Source organism: Trichechus manatus, unplaced genomic scaffold (assembly GCF_000243295.1).
Source record: "Trichechus manatus latirostris isolate Lorelei unplaced genomic scaffold, TriManLat1.0 scaffold00031, whole genome shotgun sequence".
In the NCBI taxonomy this organism is placed as follows: Eukaryota; Metazoa; Chordata; class Mammalia; order Sirenia; family Trichechidae; genus Trichechus; species Trichechus manatus.
In genome coordinates, this window is record NW_004443967.1 from 5879093 (window position 1) to 5900883 (window position 21791).

At 33.7% G+C, this 21791-nt stretch overlaps 1 protein-coding gene across 4 annotated transcripts in view; it reads left to right on the top strand.

The window, feature by feature from the left end:
- Positions 1-21791, top strand: part of ATRNL1 (attractin like 1) — a 743508-nt gene that overhangs the window by 192079 nt on the left and 529638 nt on the right. For all 4 annotated transcript variants that reach the window (XM_004374869.2, XM_023729981.1, XM_023729982.1 and 1 more), the window contains exon 21: positions 10905-10957. In XM_004374869.2, the coding sequence (XP_004374926.1) occupies positions 10905-10957 (53 nt within the window). The remainder of the gene's footprint in view (positions 1-10904; positions 10958-21791) is intronic.

Below are 21791 nucleotides of genomic sequence, written 5' to 3' on the forward strand. Positions count from 1 at the left end.
GTTTCAGGATTGTTGATTCTCTGTTTGGCTTAGTTTTTCGGATCTTTGTTGTGGAGGGACGGCGTGGTGCTTCTGCCTAGAGCGCCATCTTGCCGGAGTCTCTCAATTTTGTTTTTGATCCAATAGTTATTTTTAGAATTTTCTTAATTTCAAAAATATTAAATTGCTATTGGTTACCTTTTTTTAGAATGATTTTTTTTTTTACACTGAGATCAGAGAGTGTGAATCATGTAATTTTTTTTTTCTATAGCCACCTTTAGTCAGGTTTTTAAAAATTGTTTAATACACTTTATATTTTAGAGAAGTTTTTGGTTTATAAAAAAATTACACAGTAAGTACAGAGAGTTCCCATATATCTCCTCCTCCCTGCCCCATACCCCCACATTGCTTCCCCTATTATTAGCATCTTACATTAGGTGGTAAATTTGTTATAATTGGTGAACCAATATTGAGACATTAATATTAACTAAAGTCCATAGTTTTGTTGTAGGATAAAAACATCACAAAGTGTAGTAAAGCAAAATGAAAGTTTTATTGGGCATATATTCAAAAAGGCAAAAGTGGAAAACAGACAAGCATGCTGCTAGAGCCATCTCTGCCCGAGTCCAAGGAAATATTCCAAAATAGACAAGAGCAGGAAGATGGACAAGCATGCTGCCAGAGCCATGTCTGCCTGAGTCCGAGGAAATATTACAGAATAGGCAAGAATGGGAAAACGGACAAGCATACTGCCAGAGTCATGTCTGCTCAATTCCAAAGAATATTACAGAGTCATCAGTATATATTAACATTACCAATGGGCAAAACCACTGAAAACTTCACCTTTTCACAGATTGGCTAGAAACTGTAATCCTACATTTTGAATTGACTTTCTTAACAGTCATTGGTACAGGTTTCAGTAACGACAGTCAGGAGGGTCTTCATTGGTCCAACAAATTTTCCATTCACTAAATGCTGATAGAAAAAGATAAGAGTGGAAAGTTGTTTGTGTTCTGTTTGATTGGTTCATGTGAAAGGTTCCCTAAAATATTTTCCATGATTGTCCTAGCCATTGTTTTTATATCTCGGGGACCAGTTGATGTGTCCTTGTGAGTCCTTGTGCATCCAGCTCCAGCTGGGTCACATTCCCTACGCTCAAGGACGGGGAATAATGACTCCGATATTATTTCCTAAATCAGTTTACAGTAGGGCTTACTTTTTGTGTTGTACAGTTCTATGGATTTTGACAAATGCAGAATGTCATGTATCCACCATAAAAATATCATACAGAATAGTTTCACTGTCCTTAAAAATGCCCTGTGCTCCACTTGTTAAGCCTCTCCCTCCTCCCCGCAAGCCCCAGGCAACCACTAATCTTTCTGCTGTCTCTATAGTTTTGTCTTTTCTAAAATGTTATATAGTTGCAATCATACAGTATGCCTTTTTAGATTGGCTTCTTTCACTCAGCAGTATGCATTTAAGTTTCCTCTATGTCTTTTCATGACTTGATGGCTAATTTCTTTTCGTCTCAGGATAATATTCTATTGTATGGATGTGCCACAGTTTACTTATTTATTGCCCTAATGAAGGACATCTTGGTTGCTTCCAATTTTTAGCAATTACAGATAAAGCTGTTGTAAACATTTGTTTTAGGTTTTTATATGGACATAAGTTTTCAACTCATTTGAGTAAATACCTAGGAGCATGATTGCTGGATCATATGGTGAGACCATGTTTTGCTTTGTAAGGAACTGCCAGAGTGTCTTCCAAAGTGGCTTTACCATTTTTCACTCCTACGAGCAATGAATGAGAGTTCCTGTTGTTCCCCATCCTAGTCAACATTTGGTGTTGCCAGTGTTTTGTATTTTAGTCATTTTAATAGATGTGTAGTGGTATCACATTGTTGTTTTTAATTTGCAATTCCCTAATGACATATGATGTTGAGCATCTTTTCCTATGCTTGTTTGCCGTCTGTATACCTCCTTTATGAGGTATTGGTTTAGATTTTTTTGCCCATTTTTTTAATTGGATTTTTTGTTTTCTTATTGTTGAGTTAGAATTCTTTGTATATCTTTGATACAAATCCTTTATCAGATATGTGTTTTGTAGATATTTTCTCCCAGTCTGTGGCTTGTCTTTTCATTCTGTTTACAGTATCTTTTGCAGAGCAGAAGGTTTTAATTTTAATGAAGTCTAACTTAACAATTTTTTTTTATGGATTGTATTTTTGGTGTTTTATCTAAAAATTCATTGCAAAACCCAAGGTCTCTTAGATTTTCTCTAATATTATCTTTTAGAAGTTGTATAGTTTCCACTGAATTGCCTTTGTTTCTTTTGCAAAGATCTTGACCACATTTATATGGGCCTATTTTGGGGCTCTTTGTTTTGTTCCATTAATCTATTTTTCTGTTCTTTTGCCAATACCATACTGTCTCGATCAGTATAGCTTTATAATAAGTCTTGAAATTGGGGAGTGTCAATCCTCTGACTTTGTTCTTCTTCTGTACTGTGTTGGTTATTCTCAGTCTTTGCCTTTCCATATAAATTTTAGGATCAGTTTTTCAATATCCACAAAATAACTTGCTAAGATTTTGACTGGGATCAAATGATTTTTACTTCTTGAAATTAAGATTGTTTTTAGTTGTTATATATAAGATAATTTTTGTTAATGTCCTATTTACATTAAAAATATATGTGTATTTCCTATAGTATATAAAGTTCTTGTTGTCTAAGAAGGACTAGCAATACAATCCTGAGGAATGAAAATGGAACCTTGTCTTTGTCCAGGGCTCTGTGCAGGAAAAAAAGTTTCCTAGGAAAATTTAAAGACCGAGACAGAGTCACATATGGGTGTGGAATTCAAATTTACACTGCCCGCATGATGCAGGGATCTTTAAGCTGATAAATTAATTTACAGACTGGTCCTAGTTGAGTCAATGCTTCTCAACCTTTTTGGTCTTGGGATCTCTTTATATTCTTAAAAATTATTGAGGATCTGAAAGAGCTTTTGTGTATATGGGTTATATCAACCAATATTTACTGTAATAAACCCATTGCTGTCGGGTCAATTCTGCTTACAGCGAACCTATAGGACAGAGAGGAACTACCCCACAGGGTTTTCAAGGAGCGGCTGGTGGATTTGAACTGCTGACCTTTTGGTTAGCAGCCGTAGCTCTTAACCACTGTGCCACCAGGGCTCCATTTACTGTAATAGAACTTTAAAATGAGACATTTACAAATATTTATTAATTCACCTAAAATAATTATGAACTCATCATATGTTAAAATAAATAGCAAATTTCTATGCAAAATAACTGTATTTTCCAAAACATAACAAAAAAATGAGTGAGAAGAATGACATTGTTTTACATTTTTGCAAATCTCTTTAATGTCTGGCTTAATAAAAGGTGCCTGGATTCTCGTGTCTGCTTTTACATTCAATCTGTTTATGATACGTTGTTTTGGTTGAAATATATGAAGAAAATTCAGTCTCACACAGATATGTTGGTGGAAAGAGGAGGAATTTTTTTAACTCCAAAAGAGGAGGAATTTTTTAAACTCCATTTCATATAGTTATGGCTATTTTCTTTGATAGTTCACCAAAACTTGATAAGTGGTAGTTTCTGAAATGTGTAATCTGCAACCACATCAGTCAGTCCTGTTTAAGAACTTTTTGCCTTTCCCATTATTAAGTAGCATACACAAGGTGGCCAACTGGTGCTGGATTTTTCTTTGTTGAAATGGTTTTAATTATTGTCTACTTTCTTTAAAATATATAAGACTATTTAGATTTTAAATTTCTTTTTGTGTCTATTTTATTGTCTGGCTTTTTAAAGATTTTCCCTTTGTTTTTAACTAGTTTTACTATGATGTGCCTAGATATGATTTTTTTTTAAATTTCATTTATCAATTTTCAGAAAGTTCAGCTATTACTCTTCAAATATTCCTTCTTCTCCATTTTCTCTCTCTTCTGCTTCTGGACTCAAATAATACCATATCTTGTCTGTCTCTTTTATGCTTTCTTATTTGTCTACTCTCTCCCGATTGATCTTTCAGTTCACTTTTCTCTTTTCCACTGTGTCTAATTTGCTGTTAATCTTACCCATCCAGTTTTTGATTTTGATTATTGCTTTTTTATTTTGTTCTTTTATAGTTTCTAGTTTTTCGGACCAGATTCTTGATCTTCTCTATTATAGATGAATCTGTGTCTTCTCCTAGACAATTTCTGAATACCCACGGCTCTATTTTCCTTGTCCTTTGTTTCTGGTGGTTCTTGTTCTTATTTTCGTATCTGCTCCCATGCCTGGTTTGTTTGTTTGTTTGTTTGTTTGTTTTTGACTAGATACTATATTTGCAAAATCTATTTACAGATCATTTAAGACCTGGGTTGAAATCTCCTTCCAAAGAGGTTTTATTTCTGTTATGTGCCTGGCACTAGTAACTTAATCATTTTCAGGGAAAAAGATAATTCAAAGCATATTACTATGCCTTTATGTCTGGGTTTTTATTATTTCTTATGATAAATTGTCTTAGAAGCTTGGTAGCAATGTTGATATCATGATATTCCTTAATACCATATGTTTGTTCATGGGATATGATTTTTTATGATTTTCTTTAGAGTAAAAACAAAGCAAAAGCAAGTATGTTTCACTTTGTGTATAGTTTATTTTCTCTTAAAAATACAAATTCATTTAATGACTCTTCAGCTGGAAATGTCATGTCATGATGTTTTCAGATTGTAACTAGATGTCCTTCTTGTTTTGGTTTCTGAGTAGAAACATTATATATATTTTGGATTAAATATTTTAATCAATAGCATTATAGAAGCCTCAGGGAGAAAAATAATTTTAACATTTATAAACTTGGAATTATTTTATATTTTGGTTTTTTTGAAAGAAATTTATAATGTAATGTGATCATTTACATAAATGGAGCCATGATTTAGGTGCCATTTAATGACATTATTTACCTTTTCAAAGTCCCTAATAAATATTTCAGCCTAAATCTATTTTTATAAAAAAGCTCTGCTGTTTGCTTAGTTTGCTTAGTGGGAATAGAAGATGATTATCTCTTTGCTTAGACACAGAAATAGTTTGATGTTACATTTTTAATTAAGTCATGCAGAAGACTTCTGAAGGCTTTTAATGTTTGTGTCTAATCTTTATACAGAAAGGTTCTGAATTTTAAAAATATTATGTAGCTTACAACTCAGAAATATTAATATAATTTATATAGTGAAATATGCATCTGTTTAAAGGATTAGTGTTTGTATCTATATTTTCCCCTTCACATTCTCTTCACCTTTTATAATTTGAGTTTGAACTTGATCAAATAGTTAACCTCCTATTTTATTATAGAAATTAGATTAGTAGTTCATGTTCATATCTCAGATGACTCTATTGAAATGTTTTATGGTAAAAAATTTTATATATAACTTTAAAAAAATTACGACGGGCAACCCTAAGGTGACCCACCATGACCTCTAGCTTTTGGTGTTCACACTGTTGTACAATCCCCTCCCCTTGAGTGTGAGCAGGACTTGGCAGAAAATATGGCAAAAGTGATGGAATGTTACTCTTGTGATTATATTACATTATATGACAATTATATGTCATTATATGTCACTTCCATGAATATGCTATGTTATATAATACTATGTCTTGCTAGAAGATTTGCTCTAAAGACTTTCTCCCTTGCTGGCTTTGAAGAATTAAGTGGCCAAGTTAGGAGACCCGAGTGGCAAGTAGCTGTACTATAGTTTAACAATATTTTAAAATGAGAAATGATGCTGCAGTGAATAACCTTGTGCAGAAATGTATTTTCATACTGTTGGAGGTTTATCTTCAGAGTAAATTCTTAGATGTGGAATTGCTCTATTGAAGGATAAATTCCTATGTAGTTTTATTAGATACTATTACCAAATTCACCTCAGTAGTAATTGTCCCATTTTTTTATTCCTACTATCAATGTATAGGAATGTCTATTTTCCTATAGCTTCACAAAGAGAGTATATTACCATGCTTTTGAAATTTTGGCAATCTGATGGTATCTTGGTGTAGTTTTAATTTACATTTCTCCTATGAGTGAAATTGAACTTTTTTTTCATATGTTTAAGAGCCATGTTTATCTTTTTTTGTATATGTGAGTTGTCTGTTAGTCTTTTCTCAAATTTTCTATAAGATTATTGGTCTTTTTTTCCTTCATTTTTGGAAAATTCTTTATAAATTAAGGATTTGAGCCCTTTTATTTGTGACACATGTTGCAAATATTTTCTCCCAGTTTGTTATATATTTTTTCGACTTTGCTAATGGCATTTTGTTTTGCCATGAAAAAGTTTTTTATGTAGTCATATTTCTTAACCTTCTTAAAAATTATATTTGGAATTTTATTCATGATTTATAAAGCCTTTCATTATATCTAGGTTATGGTGGAATTCACCCATCTTTTCTTCCAATATGTTTAAAGTTTTATTTTTTGCATTTAGAGTTTCATTTTGTTTATAATGTAAGGATTAGATCTAATTACGTATTTTTCCAAATGACTATCCAGTTTTCGCAGCACCATTTATTAAAAAGTCTGTCTTTACCCTAGTGACTTAAAATACTATTTTTATAACATTCTAGATTTTTAGTATATGACAGTTGGACCTATTTCTAGACTTTCTGTTCTTAGCCTATGGTCTTTCTATTCATTTGCCAATACCACACTTAATTGTGAATTGTAGAGACTTTGAGTATGTTTTAATATCTTTTAAGTCTAGCTTCCTTCAGAGCTCTTCTTTTTGAATATTTTTCAAGCTATTCTTGTTTATTTTTCATGTGAACATTAAGATCAACTTTTCTAGCTGCTCAAAGAGTTCATTGGAATTTTTATTGGAACAAATTAAAGATTGTCTTTGAAATTTACTGACATCCTGATGATGTTGTAGTGTCCTAATGAAGAATAAGGGAACTCTTTCCATTTATTTATGTATACTTTATGTCTTTCAGTTTGAGTTTATTGCCTAAACTTTCATTGTTATGTTTCCTTTAGGACTATTTATGTCATTAGTTGTCTGCAGGCACTGATGGTTCTTTAAATAATATCTGAGGTTAAACTAGCAAAAATTGAATTGATGCTTAAACTTAACTCTAAGTATTTACAAAAATTTTGAAAATGCTTTTATAATACATACATTAAAATTTCTCTTGTTAATTATTGGTTATTATAAACCAATTTAGGAAATATGTTTCTAATTTGTTTTTTTTGAGTTATTGAAATTTAAGAGACAGTGTACTTCTTAAACACCATCAAGGACTCAGTGAATCCTCTCAGTTTAATTCTTACCAAGGTAGTGTAAATCCTTTATTTCTGTTAAAATTCTAAGCTTTGACTAATAAAAGTTACCAAAGGTTACTTCCTAAACAGGAACACATATATCATTTCATTCTTCCAAGAACATTTATGGTTTGGAGAAAATAAAATGTTAACCCTTCCTTTGTAAAAATTGCATCATGTTGAAAGTAAACATACTACAATAATTTCCAATACAATATAAGGTTATGTAATTTGATAAACTAAATATTAGTTAATCAAAACGAAAACTTTATAACTTCCACATTGAAGAAATGGATTTGTTTCTTGGAGCTCTTAAAAGCAGTACATGATCCATTAAAAAGCACTTGAAATTCCTTGTCATTTATCAAAGTTAGTAGTTTTAGGACTTTGAAAGCCATCTATTTGGGCAAGGAAGACATGCAGGGAATGAATATTATATATAATAGAGAGAATATTATGTTGACTACTTGCCTATTCTAAAATTATATTAGATACCCATTTACAATAACTCAAGTTAATTCTTGCAGCAGAAAAAGAAATTATAATGATATGTAAATTATTCCTTTAGTATGTGTATATACTTGGTGCAAAGTGATGGGATTTGAGGAGGCAAGCCAGGAGGAAGGAACGAAAGTATATGAATCAGGTTCTGAAATGCTTCACCTAGCAATAATGAGTGTTTCATTTTCTAAACCTAGAAAACTTCTACATGTCACTAACTTTAAAAGCAGTGTTTGGAGAAGTCGCAGAAAACCTTCCCTCAAAGTTCCTTTGTTTCATGGAGAATAAAGTAAGGGGTACTAAAGGGCTACCATATTTCTGCTTTAATTTTGTAGTTAGTGTAGAAAAACAATTATTCTTCAACTCTTTTTTTTCATAAAAACAAAATCTAGCAAACACATGGCTGAAAAATGCATTAAGTCCAAAGGACTAATGGACCAGAACTACCACGGCTTCCACCGGACTGAGTCCAGCACAATTAGATGGTGCCTGGCTACCACCACTGACTGCTCTGACAGGGATCACAACAGAGGGTACCGGACAGAGCTGGAGAAAAATGTAGAACAAAATTCTAACTCACGAAAAAAGACCAGACTTACTGGCCTGACAGAGACTGGAGAACCACCCCCCGCCCCGAGAGTAAGGCCCTGGACACACTTTTAGCTCAGTAATGATACTATTACCAAATTCACCTCAGTAGTAATTGTACCATTTTTTTATTCCTCCTATCAATGTATAGGAATGTCTATTTTCCTATAGACAGGCCCATAAAATGAAATGAGACTAAAGGGGCACACCAGCCCAGGGGCAAACCCAGCCCAAATCTTTAGCCAAAGGTTAGACAGGCCCATCAAACAAAACGAGACTAAAGGGGCACACCAGCCCTGGGAAAAGGACTAGAAGGCGGGAGGGGACAGGAAAGCTGGTAATAGGGAACCCAAGGTTGAGAAGGGAGAGTGCTGACATGTCGTGGGGTTGGTAACCAGTGTCACAAAACAATATGTGTTCTAGTTGTTTAATGAGAAAGCTAGTTTTTTCTGTAAACCTTCGTATAAAGTCCAAAAAAAAAAAAAAAAAAAGTAACCTGATTATTTCACCTATTGATTTCTGCTGTTTGGCCCTTGATTAAATAAAATATATATGTATTATAATTATCTCTCTGTGGCACAGCAGTCCAGGGACAAGGACTAGAAGGCAGGAGGGGACAGGAAAGCTGGTGATAGGGAATCCAAGGTTGACAGAGGACAGCATTGACATGTCGTGGGGCTGTTAACCATTGTCATAGGGCAATATGTGTACTAACTATTTAATGAGAAACTATTTTGTTCTGTAAACCTTCATCTAAAGTACAAAAAAAAAAGAATTATCTATGTGAGATCAAATTGACAACAGCAACTCAAAAGGTTTGATAGGAAGCCTAGGGGACAGTGAGTTGAAGATAATGGTGATGGAATAATTTGGAAAAGGATAGTGAGAATAGCAGCACAACTGGAAAAACAATCTATGTCACTGAATTGTACATGTAGACATTTTTGAAATTGTGTATCTTTGGCTATGTATATTTTCACCAAAAAAAAAGGTCCTCCAGGGTTGAGAAGGGAGAGTGTTGACAAGTTGTGGGGTTGTTAACCAATGTCATAAAACAATATGTGTGCTGACTGTTTAATGAGAAACTACTTGTTCTGTAAACCTTCACCTAAAGTACAATAAAAAAAAAATTATCTCTCTGTTCTAATGAGCTCTACTAAAACTAAAGACATTTCCCGAAGGTCTCTTTCATCTCTTTAAACTTGTACATATAATTCAAATATTATGTTACTTTATTCAATTACCCTGATGTATACATTTTACAATAACTTATTTTAGAGGGTATTCCAAGAAGTAGCATTTTAGAAAACCAAGCCACGTCTCTGTCAAGCACTTGTTGTCAGTTTAATTTTATTATGGAAGCAAGGATTGAAAAATGTGAACTTCAGAAATTTTGAAAATACTTATGATTTCCTACCATTCCTAGAGCTGACCAGATTTTTTTAAATTGTACTTTAGGTGAAGGTTTACAGAACAAACTAGCTTCTCATTAAACATATATCTCATATATTGTTTTATGACATTGTTTACGAACCCCACGACATGTTTACCAACCCCACGACATGTCAACACACTTCCGTCTTGACCTTGGGTTCCCTATTACCAGCTTTCCTGTCCCCTCCTGCCTTCTAGTCTTTGCCCCTGGGCTGGGTTTGCCCCTGGGCTGGTGTGCCCCTTTAGTCTTGTTTCATTTTATGGGTCCGTCTAATCTTTGGCTGAAAGGTGAACCTCGGGAGTGACTTCATTACTGAGCTACAGGGATGTCGGGGGGCCTTACTCTCTGGGTTTCTCTAGTCTGTCAGGCCAGAAAGTCTGAGTTTTTTTTTTTTGTGAGTTAGAATTTTGTTCTACATTTTTCTCCATCTCTGTCCAGGACCCTCTATTGTGATCACTGTCAGAGCAGGCTCATCAGATTTTTGATGTATTAGATTTCATGAGTTTGAATGTTCATACATTCTTTCATTATTTATTATCTGCTTACATGAATTTAAGTTTGAGCTCCTGAATTTAGCCTATGATAGTCTATTTTATTTGGGTTACTTGATTTAGAGAAAACTTTGAGGATGTCTCTTTTTATATAGATTCATTGGTGTAGAAAGTTGGAAAAAACATATTAAGTTCAAAGAGTATCACAAGTAAGAAAATGATGTCGTTTATGAACTCCTTCAGTTATCGTCCCCTATCTAAAAATGACTTTGGATCTTTATCCATCCTTTCAACTCCACGTATTTTTGAGGAAGAATCCATATCCCCATGCTCATAATCCTATCCTGTCTGCTGTGCCACATCCCTTTTATCCCTCTCTTGTACGTTTATTTTCTTCCTCACCATTTATTTCTTCTCTCACTTACACTTACAGATAGGTTTTCACAATTAATTCCTCTGAAGCTTTGTTTTTAAAACTTTCAGTTTGTTTTTAGGATGTTTTAACATAGAGTTTAATACATTTTGCTTGAGGAAAAAAATGAGATTTTTGAATTACATTGTTTAATAGTAAATGACTTTTTGTATTTCTATAGATGTGACTCTGAAAATCGCTATGTTGGTAATCCACTTAGAGGAACATGTTATTGTAAGTATTTATGTATTTTTCATTTTAAATAAGTCATTGTATTATTAATTTCAAGTCCCTGGGTGGTGCAAATGGTTAAGCATTTGGCTACTGACTGAAAGGTTGGTGGTTTACATCTACCCAAAGACACTTCAGAAGAAGGGCCTGGTGATCTACTTCCAAAAGATCATAGCCTTTGAAAATTCTATGGCTCATGGAGGAGGGCGCCAGAGTCAGAATCCACTCAGTGACAACTGTTTTTTTTTTATTCCTGGTGGCGCACTGGTTAAGCATTCGGCTGCCAACCACAAGGTCGGCAGTTTGAATTCACCAGCTGCTCCTTGGAATCCCAATGGGGCAGTTTTACTCTGTCCTGTAGGATCACTGTGATTCAGAATTGACTTGATGGCAGTGGTTTTTTTTTCTTTTTTGGTGCCGATATAATAAAAGTCATCTTGAATAACTGGTATTGCCACAAATACGCTACAATTTTCCATTTCTTAAATCTTATAATACAACTTCATATATATTTCTAAGAAATGCAATGTTCTTTTGGTGTATTCTCTTAATTTTATCTGGTGTATTTTTTCTACTCTGAAGGGTAAAATAGCAATAGAGCTTAGTCTGAGCATGAAACAATATATAGAACTTGAGTAAACTCACATGGATTTTAATGTAATCTTTCTCATTATGATAAATTTTTGAACAAATGGAATATTTTAAGTGATAGATTTTTTCCAGGGGGCAGTGTTGTCCATTGCTAAAGAGTTGCTGATTTTTTACAGACAGATGTTTTCATTGGATAATGATCATATGGCAGGTATATGTTTAACTTTTTAAGAAACAGCCAAACTGTTTTTCAAAGTAGTTGTACCATTTTACATTCCCACGAGCAGTGTATGAGTTCCAGTTGTTCCACACTTTGTACAGTTAATCTTTTTAATTTTAGCCATTCTAATTGGTGTGCAATGGTATCTCATTGTCATTTTTTGTTTGCTTTTCCCTAACAACTAATGATGTTGACCATCTTTTTATGTGATTATTTGCCATATGTATATCTTATTTAAAGTATCTGTTTAAATTAATTGTACATTTTTTAAATTGAGTTTTCAGAGTACTTCATGTACAGGCAGTCCCCAAATTATGAATAAGTTCTGTTCTAAGTCTATCTTTAAGTTGAATTTGTACATAAGTCAGAATGGTTAGATACAGTTTGTATCTTATGTCAGTCAAAAGTTTGTCTTAGTATATAGTATATAGTGTAGCTTTCTATGCATAAAAATCATTAAAGAAACACTTGCAGACACACTAAAACATCTTAGCATAATAATACAGTAATAATAACAATGACGTTTTGATGCATATCACAGAGTAGTGCCCATTTACTATGACAGACCGTTGTATGTACTTTGAAATTTTAATGTAATAGGCTTTACAGGGATTGGTTTAACTACAGGTTGTCATAAATTGGACATTCGTAACCTGGGAACTACCTGTGTTCTAATACAAGTCCTTTGTCAGATATATGATTTACAAATATTTTCTCCTAGACTGTAACTTGTCTTTTCATTCTGTTAACAGTGCTTTTTGAAGAACAAAACTTTTAAATTTTGACAAACTCTAATTTATCATTTTTTTTTTTTACTAGATTGTGATATTAGTGTCATATCTAAGAAATCTTAGCCTAACCCAAGGTCACAAAGATATCCCCCTATGTTTTCTTCTAGAACTTTTATATTTTTAGGCTTTACATTTGAGTCTATGGTCCATTTTGAGTTAATATTTGTATGTATTGTAAAGTATGGATCAAAGTTCCTTTTTCTGCACATGGATATCCAAATGTTCCAGATTAACAGACTGTCCTTTCCCCGTTAATTACTTTTGAACCTTTGTGGAAAATAAGTTGTCTGTATATGTGTAGGTCTATTTCTGGACCCTCTATTCTGTTTATTTTTATGCAAATATAGCACTGTTTTTGCTAATTAAGTGATTTTTGACTGTAGTTATTGATTTCTTTCCTTTTCTATCTTCATATTATGTAATTATGGTAGTATCTTTTAAAAATGAACTCAGGAGGATTACGGTTCTTTTTAAAAATAGGAATAGTTAGAAAATGTTATGTGAGCTTTGAATGTTAGCTACATTAACTCAAAATCTCTGAGTCTGGTTCTTTTTCATTTTTTTTTTGTTCAGTTTTGTGCTAAGGGCATCTAGAGCATAGAGGCTAGAAATGCTGCTAAGCATCCTATGTATGATGCCTAGGTGAGCCTTCGCTCCCAAAAAACCCATTGCCATTGAGTTGATTCCGACTCATAGCGACCCTATAAGAGAGAGTAGAACTGCCCCATAGGGTTTCCAAGGAGCACCTGGTAGATTCGAACTCCCAACCATTCGGTTAACAGCCATAGCTCTTAACCACTACACCACCAGGATTTCCAGCCTTCTCACAGTGATGTCCAATATAAATATATAAATATAATATATAAGTAAATATAAGTATAATTTGAGCCCCACATGTAATTTTAAATTTTCTGGGAGCTATGTTATAAAAGTAAACAGGAAAAATTAATTTTAATACTATATTTAACTTATAGTCAAAGTATTTTTGCTTTAACATGTAATCAATATTAAAAAAAGAATCAAAGAGTTTTTTTTTCTTTTGTACTAAAGAAGGTAGTACAAGTTCTTTTGTGCTTTAGTAAAAGTTCTGTTGTACTTTTTCTTTTGTACTAAGTATTTGAAATGAAGTTTGTGTTTTACACGTACAGCGTATCTCAATTTGAACCAGTTCAGTTGCCACTACTCAACAGGCACATGTGGCTAGTGACCACCATATTGGACTGGGCAGCTCTAGGCTGTATGGGACTCCTGTTTCCTTTTAGAAGTGTCATAAAACACTAGATGGCAGTCTTGTCATTTGTTATGAGACCTTTAAACCTTAACATTTGAAGGAAATGGTGTTTAAAAAATAAAAGGCCAGTAGTTCTTGTAATAGTATTAATGGAAGCTCTCCAGATTTTAAAGATTAGATCAAAATTTAAAATGCGAGTCCACAACTGTAACTTAAAGTAATTGAGTGCGATGTGATATTAACTTAATTGAAAGTAATGCACCATTCAGTTTTCCTTTTAAAACCAAAAACTGAATGTATTGGACAACTGTCATGTCTCACGTAGAAAAAATCTTTTTTCTAGCAATGTTATCTAATTTGATTGACCCTTGTGAGCACTGAATTTCTTAATTTATTCTTGGTAAATAATATAAAAATTAGTAGTCACTGAGTAGTTTAGTTTCTTTTTTTCTTGAATGATTTTTTAAAAATTAGAATAACAATTGTAACAAAGAAAACCTTAAGCCTTAAACTGGATTATGAAAATGTTATCTCAAGGAGTAGCCTGCAGAAGGCGCTTTCCTCAATCATCTGCTTTTGCCACAACTGAATTAATTCTTAAATACATGTAATGTCTTAACTGCTGATTATAGTGTTTTAGTTTATTTCCAAATAGTCTAAAATATTTTGGGTTATTTCATCTTTAACTCTTGGTAAATTACTGTTTCATTTTGGATTTCTTCTGTTGCTGTTTAGAGTTTAAGGTGGAATTTTCTGATTATGAAACACAGCCTATTTTGATAGTGAGGAGTTTAATTCCTACGTTTATATTCAGTGCTCACCTCGTCCACTCATCTTACCTCAGTTTATATCACTAATAAAATGAAATGTTTATGCATTCATCTCGTCGTAAACTCTTTAATTATTATTGATCTACTTAATTAGTGGTTTTAATTTCTGGGACTGAAAGACATTATTTACAAGCATATTATTTACTGGATTTTTTTTTCTTTTGATAAATGCAAGATAATATTTCTAACAAATACTGTTATAGCTGTACATTTAAAAAACAGATTTTAAACTCAATTTGATTACTTAAAATGCTATGAAAACAATGAACACAGTTAAAACTTGAATAAACCCTCATATTTTGTGGAATTATTCTCTTTTTTTGTTATAAAATTGAATGGAAAATTTTTGCTGTTTTAAACTAAATATGCTGTATTTTGTTATTTGCAGTTTATATGGCTTTTTAACTATTGAATATAAATTACTTTTTAAGTAGGATCTGATTGGTTCATCTATAAATGGGGTAGCAGTGACCTTAATGAGCACAGAGAATCTAACTTCTTATATTTTAGCAGTTGGCAAACATGATGAAGTGATGATTAGCTGACAAAACAAATGATTCTCCTTGTTAACGTTTTAACTTTATTCTTTGATTTATCAATGTTTTTATTAAATTTCCCAAAGCTTATAGCTCAGTATTTTTAGATATTTATTTCAGAATTATTTAATATTATAGCATAGTCCAAAATGGACAATATATCATAATTATGAGAAAGTAATTAAAAATAGCTGAGAGAAAAAATTGTAACTGAGTTAATCTAGAACAGGGATGAAGTATTTAAACTATTTATTTCATAATAAACATGCTACATTATTCTGATTATGTAAATAACATAGACTCACTGTAAAAATAATCAAACAGAACAGGAAAGTTTAAGGAAGAAAAGAAGAATCATCTGAAAACCGAGCAGTCTTCCAAACAGAGTTGTGCAGTCTGTGCCCTGACAAGGGTGCCCCACTGTGGGGCTGTGTCTGCCTTGAACAAGTGCTCATAGTCCCTGATTTGTACAAGGATGCTGAATGGGCTAATGAAGGCCCTGCCTGCCTCTCTTATCATATCCTGAGAATGATTTCACATAAAACAGGTCATAACATACATAGTATTTTTATTGTGGACAATTATTTTTCTTACAGGTATGTAACATTATGTCCCACCTATCTACCAGTTGCCATTGAGTTGATTCTGACTCATGGCAACCCCATGTGTGTCGAGAGTAGCACTGTGCAAATAGGGTTTTCAATGGCTGATTTTTTGGAAGTAGTTGCCAGGTCTTTCTTCTGAGGCATCTCTGGGTGGACTCAAACATTTATTGAATACAACATAGTTTTCCTCCAAAGTGGAAAATAACCACCTAACTTAAAAATAACAATAGTACTAGTTAACATTTATTGAGTATGTATTGGATATATACTGTCCCCATCTTTTATATGAGGAAACAGAGGCGTAAAGAGTTTAATTAATTTGTATAATATTACACAGTTAGTAAATAGCAAAGCCAGATTTCAACCTGGGCAGTCTGGTCTACAGCTTATATTTTTAACCTCAGGTGATAAACCTAGAGCAATAAAAATTTATTTAGGCAAAGAGTTGTTTTTATATGAATAAAATAAAATAATCATGTTAAAGGTGATAAAAAGAAGATCTAAACAATTTGAAAATAATACTGTTTTCTCAAATGAGAAATCTTAATAGGAAAATATCATACTTCCCAAAATTGATATATGAATTTTATACTATTCCTATTAGAATTTTATTGAGTTGGGTTTTTTAAGGGGCACATACTAGAATAAATTACCTTTAAGTTCATTTTAAATAATACACCTTTAGAATATTTAGTAAAATTATGAAAAGGAAGCATAGTGATAAAGTCCTGCCATGGTAGATATCCAGTCCAACTGTGACTCTGTAACTAAAAGAGCATGGTACTGGTTTAGGAATAGAATAATAAGCAGTGAAGACAATAAAGTCCAGTATTAGATTCCAGAACATTTGCAGATTTATTTGCCAGCTATTTTATTTTTATAAAAGTCTTTAATGACTTAATTTGCTTCTTCTTAAATATCCCCAACTCAACTTTATATTGTGGCTTTTGAACTTACTATTTCTCTGCCTCAAAAATACCACTGCCACAGAAAATGAACTCCTCCAGGTAGTCCAATACCCTTTTACTTCTATTCTAACACTTACACAGTATAAAATGATGTTGCTTGTTTACTTATTTGCTTGAATATTGGTTTTCTTTTCCCATTAGAATGTAAGACTGTGAACACAGGACCTTGTCTTGTTGAATCCCCCTATAGATAGAAATGGAGCCCTAGTGGCTCAGTGGTTAAGAGCTGTGGCTGCTAACCAAAAGGTCAGCAGTTCAAATCCACTGCCTGCTCCTTGGGAACTCTATTGGGGCAGTTCTGCTATGGGTCCTGTAGGGTCACTATGAGTCAGAATCGACTTGATGGCAATGGGTTTTATACATAGAAATGTGTGTGGCTCATAGCAGGCCTTAATTAAATATTTAATGGTAGTACAAGCATATAGATGATCAACAAATAAATGGATACACATGTATTGTGGCTGTATGCACCAGCAATTTTACTGATGGGGTGCTTGACCAAAAACGTCTGGAGATCATGTTACAGGTTATTGACTAAAGTTGCTTTATGTTTTTTAGGGATGTAAAGTAGTGCAATTTATCATTGAAAAACTTTAAGCATTAACCATTCATTTAAATAAAAGTGAGTTTTAAACTTTGCTTTTTTCCTTAGCCTATGTAACATTTTCTTCAAATAATATCTAAGCAGATTGTTGTTGTTAGTTGCTGTTGGGTCAGTTCTGACTCATGGCGACTCCATGTATGTGGAGTAGAATTGCTCCATGGGGTTTTCAAGGCTGTGACCTTTCAGAAGCAGATCATCAGGCCTGTCTACCGATGTGCTTCTGGATGGGTTCAAACTGCCAGCCTTTCAGTTAGTAGTTCAGTCCTTAACAATTTGTGCCACCCAGGGAATCCTTCTAAGTGTATGTTGTGGTTGCTGGGTGTCATCAAGACAGTTCCGACTCATAGCGACCCTGTGTGCAGCAGAACGAAACCCTGCCTGGTCCTGCGCCGTCTTCACAATTGTTATGCTTGAGCCCATTGTTGCAGCCACTGTGTCAATCCATCTCGTTGAGGATCTTCCTCTTTTTCACTGATTCTCTAGTTTACCAAGCATGATGTACTACCCCAGGGACTGGTGCCTCCTGATAACATGTCCAAAGTATGTGAGATGAAGTCTTGCCATCCTTGCTTCTAAGGAGCATTCTGGCTGTACTTCTTCCAAGACAGATTTGTTTGTTCTTTTGGCAGTCCATGGTATATTCAATATTCTTCACCAACACCACAATTCAAAGGTGTCGATTCTTCTTCCATCTTCCTTATTTATTGTCCAGCTTTCGCATGCATGTGAAGCGATTGAAAACACCATGGCTTGGGTCAGGCACACCTTAAGTCTTCAAAGTGATATCTTTACTTTTTAACACCTGAAAGAGATCTTTTGCAGCAGATTTGCCCAATGAAATGCATCATTTGATTTCTTGACTGCTGCTTCCATGGGTGTTGGCTGTGGATCCAAGTAAAATGAAATCCCTGGCAACTTCAATCTTTTCTACATTTATCATGATGTTGCTTATTGGCCCAGTTGTGAGGATTTTTGTTTTCTTTATATTGAGGTGTAATCCATAACGCAGGTTGTTAACGAGTCTTCCTCCAATACTGATGCTCTATTCTTCATATAGTCCAGCTTCTTGGATTATTTGCTCAGCATACAGACTGAATAAGTATAGTGAAAGGATATGACCCTGATACACACCTTCCCTGACTTTAAACCACACAATGTCTCCTTGTTCTGTTTGAACGACTACCTCTTGATCTATGTACGGGTTCCTCATGGGCACAATTAAGTGTTCTGTAATTCCCATTCTTCGTAATGTTATCCGTAATTTGTTATGATCCACGCAGTCGAATGCCTTTGCATAGTCAGTAAAACACAGGTAAACATCTGTGGTATTCTCTGCTTTCAGCCAAGATCAGTCTGACATTGGCCATGATATCCCTGCTTCCACGTCCTCTTCTGAATCCGCCTTGAATTTCTGACAGTTCCCTGTCGATGTACTGCTGCAGCCGCTTTTGAATGATCTTCAGCAAAAATTTACTTGTGTGTGATATTAATGATACTGTTTGATAAATTCCACATTCAGTTGGATCACTTTTCTTTGGATAGGCATAAATATGGATCTCTTCCAGCTGGTTGGCCAGGTAGCTGTCTTCAAATTTTGTGGCATAGACGAGTGAACATTTCTAGTGTTGCATTCATTTGTTGAAACATCTCAATTGGTATCCCATCAATTCCTGGAGCCTTGTTTTTGCCAATGCTTCCAGTAGTCGCATTACCTCTGAAGAGGTAATGGCCTATTATTTGAAAACCCCTGAATTAGAAAAATTGATTTATAGACATTGACAATCATCACCCATACTGTTTTATTCATTAATGAAAAAAAGTAAGACCCCAGGAGTTAAAGTGAATATCCTAGGCCACACAATCAGTCATTTTCAGAATCTGAATAAGAACAAAGTTCTTGCACTTTTTCTGTGGTAGTGTACCTAGTAAGTGTTAAATTTGCAAAATTCCTGCAATGAATTTCACCCTTGGGATTATTCTAAATGTCCAAAGCTCAGTAGAGATTCTTAATTAATAATTATAAGCATGGATAGTGCTGTAGAACAAGCAAGAAATCTATTGAATATTTATTATCTGCAAACAATTTCATATTGATTGTTTCATTTAATACTACAGTGGCATATGTTTCCTCCTTTATTTACTAAATAGTTAGACTGTTAGAGCTTGGAGACAGTGTCAGTTATTGGAATTTACTCACTTTTGTTTATTCATTCAACAGATGTTTATTGTGTAACTACTGTGTTAGGCTCTGGGGATATCACAATGAATAAAATATGAGTTCTGCTCTATTGAAGCTTATAAATTCATAGTGAAGATAGATAAACCGGTTATACAATTAACACCAAGCCGAATGCATTGCCATTGAGAAGATTCTGACTCATAGTGACTCCATAGTTGCTATGAGTTATTTAATTACCTAGTTGTAATTTTCAAAGAACTCTGGGTCAGAATTCTAGATATTACAAGAAGGCCTAACCTAATCTGTGGGAGGGGGAGAGGGAGTAGCTTAGGCAAGGGAATTACTGAGCTGTGGTGTGAAGGATGACTTGGTACAAGGATTAGTGATGGTATGAGGCTGAGAAGAAGCAGGTTAAGTGAGGCAGAGCGTGCCAAGGCCTGTGTCAGGAAAGAACATGGCATGTTTGAGTTCCTAAAAGAAAGCCAGTAAGACTGGAACACAGAGAAAAAAGGGGAAGAGAAACAAGAAATGAAGCTTATGAGATCTGCAGGAGCCAAACATGCAGTACTTCATAGCACATGTAAGGATTCTGGTCTTTATTATAAGAACAATGGGAACCACTGAAGGGTATTAAGAGGAGGGTGAAATGTTGATACTTGAGTTTTAAAATAATCTGCGTCAGCTTACAGTGTGTAAAACAGTTTGGTGGGGCAATAGAGCATGAAAGAGACCATTTTTGTTTATTTTCTGTTGCGTTTTACTGGAGTTACATGTTAAAGATGACTATGACACATTGAGAATGTGAATGTACTTGGAATTATATTCACATAAGTTTTAATGTTTACTAACAATTATCTAACTCAGCAAATCACATGTTTATAAACATAAAAAAACAAACTCGTTGCTGTCGAGTCGATTCCAACTCATAGCTACTATTTAAAACATATTTGAACTCTTGATATTGCTGTCAAAGTCTGTGTGTATTCTTTTCCAACTCCTCGGGATAGCTAAATACATGATCATGAACTCATATGTTTTTGAGCAAATATATAACATATGTAAATATACATATGAGGATCTGTTTGACTTTTGAAATCTTTTAACATCATTCAGAACCAAATATAGTGAGTAAGAAAAGGGAAGTAACATTTATTGAATGCCTCTGTTTCATGAGAAAGCCTCTCTAAGCCAAACACACACTCATGCAATTATTTTTAATCCTTAGAGCAATCCCGTGAGATAGGCCATTTTATTCCCATTGTATCAGTGAATCTCACTGAGTTTAATTAACTTGCAGAAGATAACCCAGTTGGAAAGTGGGAGATTCCAGTCTAGGTGTCCTTAAATGCTGTAGATAATGTTAAAGTAAAATACAGTATTAGCTGAAACATTAATATGGCAAAAAAACAAAACAAAACAAGTCATTAGGCCTTAGTTCCTTTCTTAAACAATTCAAAATTTATATACAGTAATTCTGGTTGCCAAGTAAGATAAATTTTGCATGAACAGTGCCATTGATATAACACACACAAATCAAGGTTATTATCATTTGTGATCCTGGCATGCCTGCCTGTTTGGATCTCAGATATACAGATATTTCCAATACACACTGATGATTTTTGTCACTGGTTGCTATTTTTTTAAAAATATACATTATTTCATTTAGCTTTCCTTGAAAGAGTAGAACAAATGTCAGATGTTTGTTATTTGCTATTTATTACCCCAATTCATTTAACAGTGTACTCAGAAACTTTCTTCATAGTTCAAGTTCTCTTTCAAAATGTCTTATTCTGTATGTAAAGTTTTAGTCATCGCTCTCCAGTTGATCATTAGTTTGGTAGAGTACCTGACCTCTTTAAACATTTTTACAGGTTAAAGACTTTAGATATTTTAGTTGCTTAAAGCTTCTTTATCATGCCAAGTGTTTTACTCATAGGCTTAATTTTGTGTACAATCTTTTATTAATTCTTTGTTCTAAACAGCAGCCACTTTTTTTGCCTCATGACTGCTGGCCCAGTAGTGAGTGAACTACTTAAAAAATCTGCTATTGCATGTTAAAACGTAACTCTGGATGCTCTCTAGTCAGAGAACACTAGGATGAGAAGTGGATCATCTTGTATGTCTTTGTAGCCTATACTTAAGAAGTAAGTGAATTAGAAATGAGATATGCCATATTGGGAAAGAAATATACCTATATAGATCTAATTATTGAACAATGTAAGTGTATATCATATAAAAAAATACTTTTCTATATGCTTTAAAATACATGTAAATTGTATCAT